At 40.7% G+C, this 13,239-nt stretch overlaps 1 protein-coding gene across 5 annotated transcripts in view; it reads right to left on the reverse strand.

The window, feature by feature from the left end:
* Positions 1-13,239, reverse strand: part of CTNNA3 (catenin alpha 3) — a 1,028,503-nt gene that overhangs the window by 226,296 nt on the left and 788,968 nt on the right. For all 5 annotated transcript variants that reach the window (XM_089780114.1, XM_089780115.1, XM_089780112.1 and 2 more), the window contains one exon: positions 11,836-12,036. In XM_089780114.1, coding sequence (XP_089636240.1) covers positions 11,836-12,036 — 201 coding nt within the window. The remainder of the gene's footprint in view (positions 1-11,835; positions 12,037-13,239) is intronic.

The raw sequence follows: 13,239 nt of genomic DNA on the forward strand, positions 1-13,239 counted from the left end.
TAATTCCACGAGGAAGAACGCCTTTTTTCAAAAGTGCTCTTTCGAAAAAAGGCGTTCTTGAATGCAAACAGGGCTTTTTCGAAAGAGAGCGTGCAGACTGCCTGGGTGCTTTCTTTCGAAAAAGCGGCTTGCTTTTTCGAAAGTACTGCTACACGTAGTCCCATTGTTTCTGTTTCCAAGTGCAATGCAGAATTCCTTAAATCTAGGCAGGGCATAGTCAGGGATCAAGGGTAGTGGGGGAAACTATCTCTTAGTAGAAATGGGGGTTTCTCCAATTTTCTCAAACCTTTAAACAAATTTGGTCCAGAAGATGACTGAAGGTTACGGGTGTTTTTATTTTATCTAAAAGTTTATATGTAACTGCCTGCTAGCATCCTAGTAGAGCTTCATTACAATACTGACTGCAAACTTACTAAATGCACATTTGAATCTGGCAGGTGGTTGTAGTGGAGTGAACCTAGAGAAGAAAGAAACTATCATCCCTGTCAAAGTTGCCAGTGAAAGACTAGAGTCTGGATCCTCCAGAATGATAGGTTGAGAGCTACAGGGGTTTTCCCCTACTAATCCCATGGATCCTTAGTCTACATGAAAGTTGCACATGCAGAGTTACTGTCCCTATCTCTCAGAAAGAGCCACAAAATAATAGGTGAATAGTCCAAGACCTGTAATGATTCTGCTAAGACCACTTTTCCCATAGATTTTTACAAAGTAAATAGTGAATATTTATTTTTGTATCTATTATTTTGTAGTAAGGCTCCAGTGCATTTAGAAAATTACATTCTACAGTCTAAATACCATATAATAAAATCACTGTCTGTATCAAACATCCACCTGCCAGTAAATAATAATCCAAATAATACCCTTTAATTCCGGTCCAAAATCGTCAACCTCCTATTAAGTGATTGTATAAGTGGCTTGCTAAACACAGCTTTGTAGCTAGGAAGGAGCTCCTTCACTGAAGGAAACATCTTCACACGAGGCAGGAGAAATAGTAGAGGTGATTAATTGTAAGGGTTTCTGATTGTGCTGTACATTCTGGCTGTGTCTAGACTGGCAAGTTTTTCCGCAAAATCATCTGCTTTTGCGGATAAACTTGCCAGCTGTCTACACTGGCTGCTTGAATTTCCACAAAAGCACTGATGATCTCATGTAAGATTGTCAGCGCTTTTGCGGAAATACTATGCCGCTCCCGTTCGGGCAAAAGTCTTTTTCCGAAAATCTTTTGTGCAAAAGGGCCAGTGTAGACAGCAGAGAGTTGTTTTCCGCAAAAAAACCCCGATCGTGAAAATGGCGATCGGGGATTTTTTGCGGAAAAGCACATCTAGATTGGCCGCGGACGCTTTTCCGCAAAAAGTGCTTTTGCGGAAAAGCGTCCTGCCAAACTAGACGTGCTTTTCCGAAAATGCTTTTAACGGAAAGCTTTTCCGTTAAAAGCATTTCCGGAAAATCATGCCAGTGTAGACGTAGCCACTGTGTGTAACATGCTTGAAATGGTGACTGGCTACCAATAGACATGAAAGCAATTGTCAGCTAGATGTGGTTGCTTTCACTTTTCTACAACCAGAATGGAAGGCTAAAAAAAGTTCCAAGATAGTCTTTTTAATGTGTGTCAAAATTTACAATGGCTATTCACACTAATAGCTGTGCCTAAACCCTGGCACAGAAAAATGTTATGTTTCTCAAAGGTCTTGTGCCCATCCTATAAGAATGATCAAGAAAGCTAAACAGGCCAGGAAAGAAAACAACTCACATACAATGTATGCTGATTTGTAATACTGGAGGGAAAAAAGGAATTTCTCCTCAAACAATCAAAAGCAAAATCTCTGTAAGCTTTCCGAGGCGCAAATGCTTCCATAGAAATAATTGCTAGCAAAGAATAATATGACAGGACAACAAAAGCAGAATACATGTAAACACAAGAATTGGTACGTTGTTCTTTAGAAGTTGTTTGTGCCATTACTGTGAATCCTGTGCACGGAGCTTGGAAAAAATATATAGCCTTAAGAGCAAACTTTACAGCAAACCATTCCACTGAAAAATGGATACCATACCAAAGGCCTAAAATGTTTATCCCAGCATCTACCTAAATGTATCACATTAAATCAAACAGATTGATTGTATAGAGTGTTTTGAGTGCTTCAGCTCCTCTGTGCTATGTTTTTGTACTTTTGTACTTCACACAAACTCTCTCCACCAGCACTTAGGATACTTGCATGTCCTCAGAGAGGGCAGTTGCACTTCTTTATGAAAAAACCTAGAACGGCTAGCCCTAAATATTGTTTTAAAGGTAAACATGTGCACTAAAGATGGTATAAAAAGCTCAGTGGTTTTTGAATTGTTTTAAGACTTGTAAATAAAAAATCTGTGTTTTTACTTTTGTAAAACTGTATATAGTCACTTATGAAATGAAGTATAAATCTATATTTTTAACATTTTACATAAGAATATAAGAATGGCCATACTGGGTGAGACCAAAGGTCCATCCAGCCCAGAATCCTGTCTGCTGACAGTGGCCAATATTAGATGCCCCAGAGAGAGTAAACGTAACAGGTAATCATCACGTGATCCCTCTCCTGTCATCCATTTCCAGACAGCGGCTAGGGACACCATTTCTACCCATACTGGCTAACAGCCATTGATGGACCTAACCTCCATGAATTTATCTAGTTCTCTTTTAAACCCTGTACCTTTTAAATTACCCAGTGAAAATACTTAGCCTCTAATAAAAATGTGTCTTGTTTCTGTAGTAGAAGAGATGGTCACTTTTCAATTAAATAGATCCTTGGGGAGACTGACAGGGAAAACCTAACAAATTGCTCCTCCCATAAATTCTCAAAAAAAAACCAACCCCAAAACAACAACCTTCTCTTTTCAGGGTTCCTCTTGTGAACCTCTCTGAAGGCAACATGGTCCAGCCATGGAAGGTCTACCTTCAGGATCTCAAATTCTGAAATTTCACAGCAATCTGCTCTAGAGTCATTTTTAGAATAGGAGTTATTTTCCTTTTTCCAGGCTTTTTGGAGCTAACTTGGTTATTCCCTGAAGTGTCTGTTTCACAAACCCTTACCAAGTCAAAAAGATCATTGCATAATCATGAAACAAACAAATGAATGTGCCCTTGTGCCCCCCTGTGACGGGGTTTGCCCACCCCGCACTGCACAGGAGGGCAGTTAGCACACTGGTTGGGTGGAGTACGCCTCTCCCCCACGGCCCTGCTGGGCATGCTCCCAGGGAAGCCTAGGTATAAAAGCCCACAAAGCAGCTCAGTATGGGCTGACCTCCGGAGTGGAAGGAGCTGCCGCAGCCGCAGCTGCTAGAGCAAGAGCTGCCACTGTCACGGTCAGACCCTCATCTCCAGGTGGGACCTCTGCCGGTTGGGGGAGGAGATAGGAAGCAACCCAGGGCAGGGAGCAGGAATAGCCCTGGCAGGCTCGGCACGTTTCAGGGAGCCAGTGGTGGGAACCACCCACCATTGACAGGGCCCTGGGTTGGACCCAGTGGAGAGGGTGGGCCGGGCCCCCCTCACCCTCCTTCCCAGACCCCGGATTAAGCGTGGATACTCTAAAGGACTAGGCTGCAGGGCTGGTGTTTACAGGACTAGGCCACGGGGCTGGTGTTTAAAGGGGCTCGACCCCAGTTCTGAGCCATGAGGGGCTAGACACCCCGCCACACCTCCCTTTTTCAGAAGACACTCCTGGTCTTGTGTGACTCACTCATCCAAGGAAAAGAGGGATTATACATGGCCAGCAACCTTTCCTCAGTAGAGGACAGAATATCTTTTGAGATAGCTGACTCTAAAATGGCTAAATTAAAGTAGTACTTAAATAAAAAAACATGGTGTCTAAATACTAGACATTTTACATGGCTAGTGCCCCACTAATCATAACAAACACTTCATCAACAAATCATGTTTAACATCAAGTCACTTTTAAAACTGATACCTTTATTAATGCAATAAACTATGTGATGTTAGCTTAACATGAGTTCATAGTCCAAAAGATTCTATTCTTCAGATCTCAGCCAGACCCATGGGGTTGATTGGGCTAGAAATAAGTCAGCTAGCCTGAGCTATCACCATTAATATGATGACCACACTGCTATATTTAGCTTGCTGGCTTCAGCAGAATGAGAGCATGCCTGTCTACTCATGCTGGGAATCATACCTCTCAGCTTCAGTACAAACCTCCCCAGTGAAGCCATACCTCTATATGCAATAGTATTACCACAACTCAGTGGTCTGGAACTGCATAATTTCATTTTGTAATAGTCTGCCATCTTATTTTAGTAGAATTATTATACTCTTATGGAAAAGCCCTATGTAAATCAATAGGTATTACTCTGGTAGACTTCTCTAACATTTAAATATAATTCCATAAAAAATATTATAATGAAAGAGCAAACCTATGCAATTTTAAAGCTAACCTACAGAATGTAAAAGAGAACAACATTTCTTTATTAGAATTTTATAGGTTGGTTTACAAGAAGCTAAAGAAATGGACTCATTTTTGATTACGTGGAAAGCAAAGAGCTCCAATGCTATTTCTTCACACGTTGCAGAAACTTTCTTTTTTTGTATCTGGAGCAAAGACACCACTTTTCAGTCCAAACAAGTTTTAAAGCCAAAGCAGAGGTTTTGGAGATTTTTTTTAGGGGGGAAAGGGGAGTGCGGGGAGGAGAAGAGGAAGAAGGAACATGGGATTAAAAAAGATATGTACAAAGCAAGCTAACATCAACTCTATGGCTGTGTCCAGACTCAGGGGTTTTTTCGAAAAAAGCCTTTTTTCGAAAAAACTTCCCCTGCGTCCAGACTCAAGCCGCGTCTTTCGAAATTAATTCGAAAGAACGCGGCTTTTCTTTCGATGGCGGTAAACCTCAATTTACGAGGAAGAACGCCTTCTTTCGAAAGTTCCTCTTTCGAAAGAAGGCGTTCTTCAATGTAAATAGGACTTCTTCGAAAGAGAGCATCCAGACTCACTGGATGCTTTCTTTCGAAAAAGCAAGCCGCTTTTTCGAAATTTCTCCGTGCAGTCTAGACGCTCTCTTTCGAAAGAGCCTCTTTCGAAAGATGCTTTCGAAAGAGCCTCTTTCGAAAGAGGCTTGCAGTCTAGACATAGCCTATATGATGAGATTTACTGGCTCTCCATCATAAGAATAACAGTTACAAACATGGAGTCAATGCCTCAGTTCCGGTCCCCTAACTTTCATATATTCTTATCAAAAAATCATTTAGTGTTGGTACTACAATATCCCCAGCTGCAGACTTTTCCCATTCACAACTTTAAAACTTTAAAGTTAGCGTATATTTCCACCAGCTCTTAACCTAATTCTTTATCTCCTCTTCCTGGACTTTCTTTATTAGCTATTGAGTTTCCACGTGTTACAAAAAGGTATTTGCTTTAGTTCACCACTATCATATTAACTCAATCAATAAAAAGGTACAATCCTGTCAGGGTGTCAGTGGCAATACCTCTTAGGTAGTTTGAATAGCAAAGAACAGTATTTTCTGCCAGAACATTTTTTTTTAATTTATTTAAAAATTCACCCTGTGGTACATAAAACAACTAGCTGAAGCAATCTCAGAACCACAGGCAATTCTCTTTTAGGACTCAGGAAGTCCCAGAGGAATAGGGAAAAGCAAACAAAGTATCTGACTTTAAATAAAGAGAACAAAGAGAATCTGGGAGATTATAAACCAGTCAATATAACTTCAATACCCAGAAAGAATACATTATTAATCAATATGGGTATGTCTACACTACCCCGCTAGTTCGAACTAGCGGGGTAATGTAGGCATACTGCAATTGCAAATGAAGCCCGGGATTTGAATTTCCCGGGCTTCATTTGCATAAGCGGGCGCTGCCATTTTTAAATCCCCGCTTGTTCGAACCCCGTGCTGCGCAGCTACACGTGGCACGAACTAGGTAGTTCGAACTAGGCTTCCTAGTTTGAACTACCGTTACTCCTCATTCCACGAGGAGTAACGGTAGTTCGAACTAGAAAGCCTAGTTTGAACTACCTAGTTCGTGCTGCGTGTAGCCGCGAGGCACGGGGTTCGAACGAGAGGGGATTTAAAAATGGCGGCACCCCGCTTATGCAAATGAAGCCCGGGAAATTCAAATCCCGGGCTTCATTTGCAATTGCGGTATGCCTACATTACCCCACTAGTTCGAACTAGCGGGGTAGTGTAAACATACCCTATGAGAGCATCTACAAGATCAGCAGGGTGAAAATAATGGCCAACATGTTTTTGTCAGAACTAATATGTGTCAGTCCAACCTAATTTCCTAGATAAGGTTACTGGCCTGGATAGTGGATAAGGGTGGGAGGAAGCAGTAGATGAGATATACTTGACTTCAGTAAGACTTTTGACAAAGTCCCATATGACATTCTCCTAAATAAACTAGGGCAGAGGTGGGCAATAATTTTTGAGTGGAGGCCACTTGAAAATGTTTTGAAGTGGTTGCAGGCTACCCCGAAAGGGGCAGGGCGTCTGACAGAAGGGGCTCCCTATCAGGAGCTGAAAGGGATTGCTCCCCTGTGGCTCCCAGGCATCATATTAGTAGGAGACAGGAGCTGCAAGCCCTTTCAATTCCTGCTATTTAAAGGGCTCGCTGCTCCCGGCATCTCTGCTAGCACATTCCATGGGAGCCAGAGATATGTGAGCCTTTTCAACTGCTTCTGTTTAAAGGGCTCATGCCTTCCTTATGGCTGCCAAGGTGCAGGGAAGGTGCAAGCCCTTTAAATAGAAGGAGTTGAAAGGGCTCGTGACTCTGGTACCCAGGCAATGCGCTAGGTGGCGGGGCCTGGAACAGCCATGCAGGCTTGATCAAAGCCCACCCTTGAACTAGGGAAATGTTGTCTAGATGGCATTACAATAGGTAGGTGCATAACTAGTTAAAATACATAAAATGAGTAATAATCAATAGTTTGCTGTTTTACTGGATGGTCCTATTCAATGGGGTCTTATAAGGGTTTGTTGTCCTTGTGAAATTGGAGAATTGGTATTATCTAAACAAGATGAAATTCAATAAAGACAAGTGGAAAGCGCTACATTTAGGAAGGAAACATGAATGTGCACGAATGCAAAATGGGGAGTCATTTGCTAGGCAGCAGAACTGCTGTCAAGTATCTAGGGCAGGGATGTGGAACCTTGGGTGGGCACATCTCAAGCAGTTTGTTAGGGTTAGTTGTTGGTGGGCTGCCAGTCATTGATTTGTTTACCAATCGCTGTGGTTTGCTGTTCCCAACCACTGTGAGCAGTTAGTAGAACAAAGCTGAAATAGAAAGATGGTTGCTAGTATTTTATAAGGCTTCCTGTAGACCTACTCAAAGAGATTTTAAATTGAGTTCTGTGGATTCATATAAGCCCATTTATTTTACTGTGAAACAGCATATCTAGTCTTATAACAATAATTTGTGTACTGACTCACAAGCAACTGTTTCTTTAGTTAACAGTGTAAATAGTGGTCATGATTGTTTTATACACCTGGAATGTTAGTACAAAATAATACATCTTTCTATTCACCTTACCCTTGTGTCTGATTATTGAGTTCCAAAGTATTATTAACGAGGGACAATTTTACCTAACAGTGATCTGCCCTTGGAAACATGCATCATTTGCATGATACAGGGGAAGCAAAGAGATCACTACTTTGCCCTGAGTAATTTAGGCAAACTAAATTAGGATAGGATGGCAGGATGAATAAAAATACTCTTAGTAAAAACACAGTTTGTTGTTAGCTGGTTTTTGCTTAAAGGACCCTACAGTGCTTACTGAGGCAAATTCTGACTGGTTTTGAGCACTTGCAACTTCACAGAAATCAAAGTAGGAAAATAACCTTTCAGGATCTCATATTTATTCACTAGAGAATGTACTAATAATAACAACAATGGAAAATGTATGTTCCTCTTTTCACTCCTACTGAATAATTTAAGGATATTGGATTCTGATGTTCAATGGATTACAAAGAAATTCAGACTTATGACATTGTGCCCAACATGCCTTGACACAAACCACATTTTCTAACAAAAAAGGCTATATTTCTGCTTGTCTGTCTTAGGTACACTGATTTAGGGATATACATTGTCACTGCAGTGCAAGAGAACAGAAATCAGTGTCAGCTCCCACAGTGTTTAAACACTACACATATGCATTGAGGAGGGGGTGAAGCGATACAGACAACAAGAGGTTGTACTTCTCTATAGCTTGTTTCTTCTGGGGTTTTTTCTTTGTTGTTTCATTTAATGAGAAAAGTATGTTGTGCTGCAACTTCTCGGCCTTTTTCTTCATCAAAATGCCAGAGGGAAAACAAAGGTCATGTTTATTTCAGACTCTGTCCATCATTATGCCCACATTTTGCAACTCCTAGGGACATCAGTCTGCTCCTGTTCCCAGTGAATGTAGCTCCAATTTGGACCTATTTAAGCTGATTGATTCTATGAATGAGCGTATACTAAATGCCCCTCTTTTATTGAATGTAAAATAAGTGAATGTCAGTCAAGTGTAACACATTGAGGACTTGTTTAGGAAACTCTGCTGATGGATACAGGATTTGGACATCACACTTATATAATTGAAGGCTGTATTCTCAAGCAGTCTGCTCTTACCAGAAAACTGGCCAGAGGCATTTTGGTAAGAGGTTAGCTCTTGAAATCAAATCAAAGATCACACAAGTCTTGGGAGGTCTGTTTGATATGCTGTGTTTTTTAAGAAGACAGGCTTTTCAGTTTAAATGTGAGATATTAAGGTGGATGTAGTTTATATCCAACAGATTTACAATGCCCTACAGGTAAAAATAAAGGAAAGGAAGAAAGGCTGAACATTCAATTTACTTTCTTCTTCAGGCTTATGAATCTTTGCTTACCATGACTGCAAGTGATGGACTCTTTGTCTGGTTGGTAGGGAGAAAGAAATGCTATTATGGGCTATTGATGGCAATCAGGGAAGGTATATTTAAGTGGAGCAAGGAAGAAGAGGAAGTGACTGGACCAGGTTGTGGGGGGCACTACCCTTCCAGGTGCCTTTGGAAGGGCATTTAAAACCAAGCCCTATCTCACTGTGATCAGGGTGCCAATGTGCCTCATCCCATCCATGGAATCAGAGTAGGAATGGGCTTCTTTATGACCTGCTCTTGGCATTAAGCTAGTTGCCCTCTTTCTCTAGAGGCTGGTAAAGAATCTTTTGCTTGCTTCCAGATTGGCTGTGTCAGGGTAGGTTTTTCACCATCTCCGCAGTAAGTCAGGGGCCTGGCAGAGTAAGTGTAGAGCTTAAATTAAAATGTAATTACTCAGTAACAAAAAAAAAAGTGGCAGGCATCCAGTGCGGTAATCATTATATAGGGGATATGGTGATCAGACAATATGGGTTAGAAGCAGATTTAGAGGAAAGCATCCCTTAAGGAAGCTGAGAAAGGGGATTCAGGGCTCCTACTATTAGGAATAGACTGGAGCCAACCCTTACCCCCTTCCTTTTCAGTCCTCTTTCGCCCTGCACACGGTGTTGGCAGCTGAGTACCAGCAACAGGCCTAAGTTGGAAAGGAGGAGGGCTGGCAATAGTTTCCTAAACAGGAGGGAATAGTTTGGGAAATAATTATGACCTGCACTGTATAACGTATCGCCAGGTACACCTAGATATTTGGGGTGAATAAAGCTGTGGGTAATTAAACCAAATCCACTGCTTCCTTATAGAATTTTGTGATCGTCAAAGGTACCGCATATAGTAAAGTACTTTGAACATTTGTTTTTCATCAATCTGAAATCAAGTCTTTAAAATTATGTACTGTAGAAAGTGCTACAATAAAGCATTTAAAAACCTTTTATCAATATGATGGCTTCATCTCCTTTGACTATCCTAGGTGCAGACCATATATAAAGGAATCAATTATATAATCTCTCGACTGGCTGCAGTTACCAACTCTCTCTACACATCTACCGTAGGCTACATCTCCACTGCAGAGACAAAGCAAATGAAGATCTCATTAGCATTTGTTGTGCTGTTATTTGCATATTATCTATCAATGCTTTTTGTGCAAGAGGTTTTTGTGCAAAAAAAGCAGTGTAGATGGGGCCGTTTTGCGCAAAAAAAATCCTTTTGCACAAGAACCTGAATACCTCCTTTTTGAGGCATAAGGGATCTTGTGCAAAAGAGTTTTTTTTCACAAAACAGCCCCGTCTACACTGTTTATTTTTGCACAAAAACCTCTCCTGCAAAAAGCATTGGGAGATAATATGCAAATGACAGTGTGACAAATGCTAATGAGCACTTCATTTGCATTGTCTCTGCTGAAAAAAGGCTATAATGTAGACATAGCCCTAGTGACACCATCACAGGACTTAACCACATTGACTATACCATCAAAGGCTCATTCACATGCACATGTGCTAACCTAATATATGCCATCATGTATCAAAAATGCCCCTCTGCCATATACATCAGACAAATGAAGCTGTCTCAATACAAAAGAGTAAATGGACACAAATCAGTCATTAAGAATGGCAACATCCAAAAGTTGGGGGGGAGGACTTTAACCTCCCTGGGCGCACAGTTTCCAACTTGCAGGTTGCCATTCTCATATGGAAAAACTTCAAAACCAGACTACAGAGAAAAACAGATGAGCTGGAATTCATATGCAGATTTGACACCCCGAACTCTTACCTTCTCACCGTTGTTGGAGATGAACCACATCCATTCTGATTTAATTAGCCCCGATGTCACACTCCCATTTCTGTATCTCTTTTCCCTCTCTTTCTGTCTTTCTTTTATTTTCTCTTCAGCATCTGAGGAAGTGAGTTGTAGCTCACGAAATCATATGTTCTAATATTGTAATAAATTGGTTAGTCTTTAAAGCGACACCGGACTCCATGTTGTTTAAAAGGAAAGATGACTATTAAACCACAGTTAATAGTCACTTTTCATTTCATATGACCATAGATGCATGTGATCACAAAAAGGATTGTTCTTCTCTTTAAAAAAAAGTTCAACTCTCCTATACTTAAAGGCTACGTCTAGACTGGCCCCTATTACGAAATAGCCATGCTAATTTCCAACTTTGGAATAAGGAAATCAGCGGGGGATTTAAATAAACATGTCCGCCGCTTTTTTTCCGGCTTGGGGAAAAGCCGGAAAAAAGCATCTAGACTGGCGCGATCCTCCGGAATAAAGCCCTTTTCCGGAGGATCTCTTATTCCTAAGAGATCCTCCGGAAAAGGGCTTTATTCCGGAGGATCGCGCCAGTCTAAATGCTTTTTTCCGGCTTTTCCCCAAGCCGGAAAAAAAGCGGCGGACATGTTTATTTAAACCCCGCGGGGGATATTTAAATCCCCCGCGGATTTCCCTATTCCAAAGTTGGAAATTAGCATGGCTATTTCGTAATAGGGGCCAGTCTAGATGTAGCCAAAAAGTGCTCCTCCTACACTTGGATGTCATATTGCTAAAAACTAACAATATACTTGTTCCTAACAATGATGGCTTCATTTGTACTACAGTACACACATTATAAAAGCCAAACTGAGATAGCAATGGCTTTGCCATATGTCTAAGGAATGTGATGAGGTTGGCAGAATACTTCTTAAAATTGTTGCTTCACCAGTCACAAGCCAGCAAAATTGTGTCTCTTGGATTTATAAAAATAACACTGAAAATATTTTACAAAGATTCCATTTTTAATGTATGCTGTAATCACAAAAAGATACCATGTTTATTGAGAGAAGATAAGAGAACCCATGACAAAGGTTGGTGTTAACTCATTAGATCCCAGAGTTATTATATTTTAAATCATTAGCACAAACAGTGTACAACAGAAAATGAATTACATTGGTCTAAAATCCAGACTTACCAGTATTTGCCAGATACTGAACATTCTTCATCACTCGTACAGTATAAACCCCAGGGTCATAATTATCCATTTCACCAGAGACGATATGAACCACCCTTGCAACACGCCCTCGGATGGCACCGGCTGCACGATCTAAACCATCAGCATCCTGTTCTCTGAGTGCAAGGATGCACTTGTTTACATCCTCCAGAATATGGCCTTCTGTAAACAAAACAATAGTTTGTTTTTAGATTGGACTCCTTTAACTGTCAATTCCACTCAAAAGTTAAACAATTCGTTCATGCTTCAATTAAGATATCACGCAAAACACTTATTTGGATATAAGGCTCCAACTTTTGCTTCCTTTGCAACACCTGATACTTTAACTTAGTATTACTACAACTGTTTATTGATATTCCAATAGCAATTATCACTTTAGCTGACTGTCTAAGTGTTGAAGAAGAAGGAGAATAGCATTTTCCATTTCAACTGTATGTGCATTTCTGTTCCATTTGCTGAGACAGCAATGCAATAAGGAGTCAGGACTGGTTTCAAAGCCCCAAATCTTCGAGGGCATTTAGGAGCCTAACTCTTATTGAAATAAATGGACCTTAGACATCCAAATACTATAGAGGGTCTGTTCCAAACTGTCTAAAAACATACATGGAAATGAAAGACCTAGGAAAGTTTTCATACATTCTGGCTGTGTCTAGACTGGCCAGTTTTTCCGGAAAATCAGCCGCTTTTCTGGAAAAACTTGCCAGCTGTCTACACTGGCCGCTTGAATTTCCGCAAAAGCACTGACTTCCTACTGTAAGAAATCAGTGCTTTTCGCGGAAATACTATGCTATTCCTGTTCGGGCAAAAGTCCCTTTTGTGCAAAACTTTTGCGCAAAAGGGCCAGTGTAGACAGCTGAGATTTGTTTTCTGCAAAAAAGCCCCGATCGCAAAAATGGCGATCAGGGCTTTTTTGTGCAAAAGCGCGTCTAGATTTGCCACGGACACTTTTCCGCAAAAAGTGCTTTTGCGGGAAAGCGTCCATGCCAATCTAGACGCTCTGTTCCAAAAATGCTTTTAATGGAAAACTTTTCCGTTAAAAGCATTTCCGGAAAATCATGCCAGTCTAGACGTAGCCTCTGTGTAATTGAAGGATGGAACCAGAAAAAGATGTATTACTATAATCTAAGACTTCCTTTGTATAAAGCCTTTTTTTCAATAGATGTTTAAAGAGATGAATTGTGCATCTAGAACAATTTCCATAACTGAATTAATCTTTTCCATGTTTGTGAAAACAGAACCTAATGGTTTCTACAATATCTGTGCTAATGACTTACCATATCCCGTTATTTTTTTCATATTTTCTTATATGGCTTACTGCCAGCTCAAAGATAACAACAATAAAACAAGTTCCTATTTTAGCTTCTA

Source organism: Pelodiscus sinensis, chromosome 8 (assembly GCF_052426305.1).
Source record: "Pelodiscus sinensis isolate ZL-2025 chromosome 8, ASM5242630v1, whole genome shotgun sequence".
Classification (NCBI taxonomy): domain Eukaryota; kingdom Metazoa; phylum Chordata; order Testudines; family Trionychidae; genus Pelodiscus; species Pelodiscus sinensis.